The sequence below is a fragment of the Carcharodon carcharias genome, chromosome 31 (assembly GCF_017639515.1).
Source record: "Carcharodon carcharias isolate sCarCar2 chromosome 31, sCarCar2.pri, whole genome shotgun sequence".
In the NCBI taxonomy this organism is placed as follows: Eukaryota; Metazoa; Chordata; class Chondrichthyes; order Lamniformes; family Lamnidae; genus Carcharodon; species Carcharodon carcharias.
The window spans coordinates 10066770-10072152 of record NC_054497.1 but is presented as its reverse complement, the minus strand read 5'-3'; the positions used below and the strand labels follow the sequence as shown (position 1 = coordinate 10072152).

Here is a 5383-nt window from a genome sequence, read left to right as displayed (position 1 = left end):
TTGCAATGTCTGACCGTCTGTAATGACCCTATTGAAATGACTGTAATATTCATTGATTGTATTGAAGCACCTCGTGATCCACGTGTAAAAGTTGAACCTGATTGCACTTTTTGTGATGGCCATTTAGAAATGTCTTGTAATGTTCTTCCAGATATTTTATGAATAAAGTATATTTAAAAAAAAAACCCAGCAGCCCAAGCGCTGCACCTTGGCTAAAGTAAAAGCAAAATACTGCAAATGCTGGAGATCTGAAATAAAAACAGGAAGTGCTGGGGGAGAAAAAAAAATGACTCAGGTCTGGCAGCACCCACGGAGAGAGAAACAGTTAACGTTTTGAGTCTAATATACCTTCACCCTATGTTGGCAGAACGTAGAGTCTGAAAATATAATCTAACTGGCAAAATGTGGGGAAAATATAATTTTTTTTCCTTTTGCAGCATGTGCTCCTCTCAGCTGTTCCTCCTGGCACTGTGCTTGTGTTTTGTCCAAAGCCGACACCTCTGCCACCCGACCAACGTGACAATCTCCGCCGAAAAGGATGAGTGCCCTATCTGTGTGAGCCTCACTACTTCCATATGCAGTGGCTACTGTCCAACGAAGGTAATGGGGGATGGGGGGGGGAAAGGGGGAAAATGCCTTTCTTTTGTACACTCTGCTCACATCCTCGTCACTTGTACCTCACTCCACCCCCCCCCCCCCACCCCCAACCACCATCCCATCATCCGAATGTTTTCCCTAGCACCTTGTGCAAGCAGCTATTCTTATTACTAACCTACCCAGGAAGAGCAGGCAGCCTCTTTGGCCTTGTGGAGAGGGAGGGGGAGGGTCACAGCAGAACCTGACATAAGATGAGTAGGCCATTCAGCCCCTCAAGCCTGATCTGCCATTCAATAAGATCATGTCTGATCTGATTGTGAACTCAACTCCACTTTCCTTCTGCTCCCTCCATAACCCTTGACTCTTTTATCAATCAAAAATGATAATCAGTCTTGAATGTAGTCAATGACCCAACCTTCACTGTTCTCAGGGGAAGAGCATTCCAAAGTTTAACAACCCTCCTCACCCAAGTGTCCGCACACCAGCACAAGGCTGCTGGACCTTGTCAGTCAGCATTGGGAACACTTGAATAATTTTCTTTTAATCTATTCAGGGTCCATCGAGACTGAGTGAAGTGAGCCCACAAGCACCCGGGGAAGATTAAACAAGGTGGAGACTGGTGATATACTGGCCCAACCTCCTCCCCCCTCCCCATGAAGACTCACAATTTGGGCTTGGAATTGATGGAAATAATGAAGCATGTCTCCCTCTCTGTAGTAATGCAGTGAATCTGAAAGTGAGTGACATGGTGAGCTGTAGGGGCTGACTGGCCTTTACTTGTTCTGTACCAACACCAAAGGAGCCTTCTCAGAGAGCTCTTTCCCCCAAAAAACTGCTGAGGCTTACATCCTCATTTATAACAATTCCAAGTTCCTAGAAAGTTTAACAGGCAAATCCAACTCCCAGTGGTTATAGAGTCATAGAGGTGTACCGCACAGTAAAAGGCCCTTCGACCCATCAAGACTGTGGTGGTCAAACGAGTACCTAACTATTCTAATCCCATTTTCCAGCACTAGGCCCATAGCCTTGTACGCCATGGCAACGCAATTGCACATCCAAATACTTCTTAAATGTTATGAGGGTTTCTGCCTCTACCACCCTTTCAGGCAGTGAGTTCCAGATTCCCACCACCCTCTGGGTGAAAAAATTCCTCACATCCCCTCTAAACCTCCTGCCCCTTACCTTGAATCTATGCCCCCTGGTTATTGATCCTTCCTCCAAAGGGGAAAAGTTGCTTCCTTTCTACCCTATCTATGCCCCTCAATTTTATACACCTCAGTCATGTCCCCCCTCAATCTCCTCTGTTCCAGGGAAAATAACCCCAGTCTATCCAATCTGTTCTCATAACTAAAAGTCTCCAGCCCAGGCAACATCCTGGTAAATCTCCTCTGCTCTCTCTCTAGTGCAATCACATCCTTCCTATAATGCGAATTCCAGAACTGCACGCAATACTCTAGCCGTGGCCTAACCAGCATTTTATACAGTTCTAGCATAACCTCCCTTCTCTTAAATTCTATGCCTAGGCTAATAAAGGCAAGTATCCCATAAACCTTCTTAACCACCTTATCTACCCATCCCACTACCTAAAGAGACCAGTGGACATGCACACCAAGGTCCCTCTGATCCTCGGTACTTCCCAGGGTCCTACCATTCATCGTGTGTTCCTGAGCTTTGTTTGTCCTGCCCCGGTGCATCACCTCACACTTATCCAGATTAAATTCCATTTGCCATTGATCAGCCCATCTGACCAGCCCGTCTATATCCTCCTGTAATCTAAGGCTATCCTCCTCATTATTTACCACTCCACCAATTTTCATCATCTCTGAACTTACTTACCAACCCTCCTACATACCACAAACAGCAAGGGACCCAACACTGATCCCTGTGGAACCCCACTGGACACAGGCATCCAGTCACAAAAATACCCCTTGACCATCACCCTCTGCTTCCTGCCCCTCAGCCAATTCTGGATCCAATTTGCCTTGGATCCCATGGGCTCTTACCTTCATTATGTCTCCCATGCGGAACTTTATCAAAAGCCTTGCTGATGTCCAAGTAGACTACGTCAAATGCATTGCCCTCATCTAATACCCTGGTCCCCTCTTTGAAAAATTCAATCAAATTGATCAGACATGACCCTCCCTTAACAAAACTATGCTGACTGTCCTTGATTAATCGCTGCCTCTCCAAGTATAGATTAGTTCTGTCCCTCAGAATTGCTTCCAATAGTTTCCCCACCACTGAGTTAGAGTGACTGGCCTGTAGTTCCCTGGCTTATCCGTTCCTCCCTTCTTAAATAACATATTGGCTGTCCTCCAGTCCTCTGGCACCACTCCTGTGGCCAGAGAGGTATTGAAAATTATTGCCAGCGCCCCTGCTATCTCCTCCCTTGCCTCACTCAACAGCCTGGGATACATTTCATCTGGGCCTGGAGATTTCTCTACTTCTAAACCTGCCAGACCACTTAGCACTTAGAACCTCTTCCCTTACTATGCTAATGGTTTTTTTTTGTATATGGTGGAAAGGTTTGGGGTGTCAGGAGGCGAGGTACCCTCCAAAAACTATTCGGTTACCCTCCACAGCGCTGCCAACCTCTGACCTGCCCTTGTAGCCACAAATAGTGCTGCCCACAGCAGTGGTCACATGTTGAATACCTGAGGTAGCTGCTTTTGTATTGGGCAGCAGCTGAATCACTACTGGCTTTGGCACCCTCTGACTAAGTGAGGGGCTAAGATTAACTGGAGTCCTGCACTTGACAATTACCCAATGATATAGTTTGAGAAGTGCAGTGGTGGGTGTGAGATGGAGAAAGACTAGGATTCACATCTCATGATTAAATATTGTGCTGACACTCACCAGGGCGGGAAAGGAGTGGTGGTGAGTTGCCATCAAGGGCTGGGACCTTATCTATGTCTAGGAAAGGCATGGACATGGAAAGCAGGGTTCACTACTGCAGTTATGCTGGAGAAGAACTCGACAAATTTCCTTAAGTTGGAATCCAGCATCCAACGGTCTAACTGATAAAGCAAGAATGCATGTTGCTGCTTGAAAGGGTGGCAGTTGTACCTTTCAAAAGGGAATTGGATAAATAATTGAAGGGGAGAAATTATAGGACAATGGGAAAAGAGCGAGGGTGTGGGACTAATTGGGTAGCTCTTTCAAAGAGCTGACACACACATGATGGGCCTCCTTGTGGTCTGTCTGATTCTATGAAATTAAAACAAGAGTCACCTTTCAGATATATCTGAGGTGGAAACTGTTACTTTTAGGGTTAAAACATCGGTGGTTGAAACGCAAATTGAAATGTTATCATCTAAAGCCCAGATTATTGTATAACATGTGTAAATTTGCACACTTTGAAATGGCCTTTGGGGGAAGAAATACAAATGTGGAAAAGGGAAAAAGATTATAAAATACTAGTTAATATCCTGTCATGGAAGGTCTACATTGGGGTAAATGTGAGGTAACTGGGACTGGCATTCACTTATACTGGAAAAACAAACTAATGCATGAGTTTCTAAATACATACTTATAACTTGTCACACTTTAGTTACATTCTCTCACCATGGGTGGTAATGCCTCCATTGAGGAAAGGATATAATTAAACCTCTGAACCTTGAAGGGTTCAAGGACCATTCCAGAGACTTGACTGAACCCATAATCTGAGCTGGCACTTTAGTACAGTACTGAAGGGAGTATTGCACTGCCAGTGCTATCAGCTTTCAGGTGAGATGTTAAAATTCTGCCCTCTCACGTGATGTAAAAGATCCATTGAGGAGGAACAGGGGCATTTCCCCAGTGTCATGGGCACCATCTATCCCTCAAACCACCAGAGTTGATCTAGTCATTATCAGGTTGCTGTTCATGGGACCTTGCTGCCTGGTTTCCCTCCAAAACAACAGCGATTACATTTCAAAAATAATTAATTAGTTGTGAATGATATAGCCAAAAGCATTAAGTAATTGTCCTTCTGTTCCATCGGGAAATGCTCACAGGAAGTGCAAACAGAAAGACTTTTAGAGATTGTACCAAGATTGGGAACAAAAGATTTCAACTAAAATAGGGAACAACTTTCTACCCAAAGGCTGTAAAATAAGAATCTAACTCAATGTCTGGAGACAAGGTTGAAACGTTGTAATGATTAACTAAGAACATATTCTTTGACTGCAGGAATCAGTATACAAGAGCCCTCTCCTGTCAGTTTACCAGCATGTGTGTACTTACAAGGAGATTCGATATGAAGCCATCAGGCTGCCAGGCTGCCCCTTGGGTGTTGACTCCACCTACACCTACCCTGTGGCAGTCAGCTGTGAATGCAACCTCTGTAAAATGGATTACACTGACTGCACAGTGCAGAGCATCAAACCGGACTTCTGCAGTGCCAGGAGGGTGTCGCTGTGAGACGTTCCTCTTCACCAGCACCCATCGCCTCTCTTCTCACCACTCTCGTGCCTTCTCTGCTGCACTTTGCTGATTTAGAGTCTTCTTTGTGGTGTCAGAGCCGGTTTCTCTTGACATCCTAAAGAAGGTGCTTTGTGTTTCCCTGTACTCACCCGCTTAAAAGGAGCACTAAACTGTAATCAACAGTAAAGCACTATACATCTGACATTCAAAACACTGTGATTAAAAAAAAGTTTCACTGGAAGTTTTACAAAGAAATTGTTTTATAGACGTGAATCCTGATTGAAATGGTGGCCATTTTGGAAACAGTATAGAATTAGCAGCTTTCAAAGCAACAAAGGGAGCTGGGGAGGGGGACGCTGTGTGGGCAAAGGAATAGGTGACA

The 5383-nt window shown here is 44.9% G+C and overlaps 1 protein-coding gene across 1 annotated transcript; it reads left to right on the top strand.

Annotated features, from left to right (window-relative positions):
- Positions 1 to 438: 438 nt before the first annotated feature.
- LOC121271637 (lutropin subunit beta-like) lies at positions 439 to 4998 on the top strand. The gene is made up of 2 exons (XM_041177731.1): positions 439 to 600; positions 4768 to 4998. Exons 1-2 carry the CDS (start codon positions 439 to 441, stop codon positions 4996 to 4998), a joined length of 393 nt encoding a protein of 130 aa, XP_041033665.1.
- The last annotated feature ends 385 nt before the right edge of the window (positions 4999 to 5383 follow it).

Excerpts from the sequence above, each read along its gene's own strand:
- LOC121271637 (XM_041177731.1), top strand. The coding sequence starts at position 439 with ATGTGCTCCTCTCAGCTGTTCCTCCTGGCACTGTGCTTGTGTTTTGTC. Across the intron at positions 601-4,767 it reads GTGGCTACTGTCCAACGAAG|GAATCAGTATACAAGAGCCC; the intron begins GTAATGGGGGAT and ends CTTTGACTGCAG.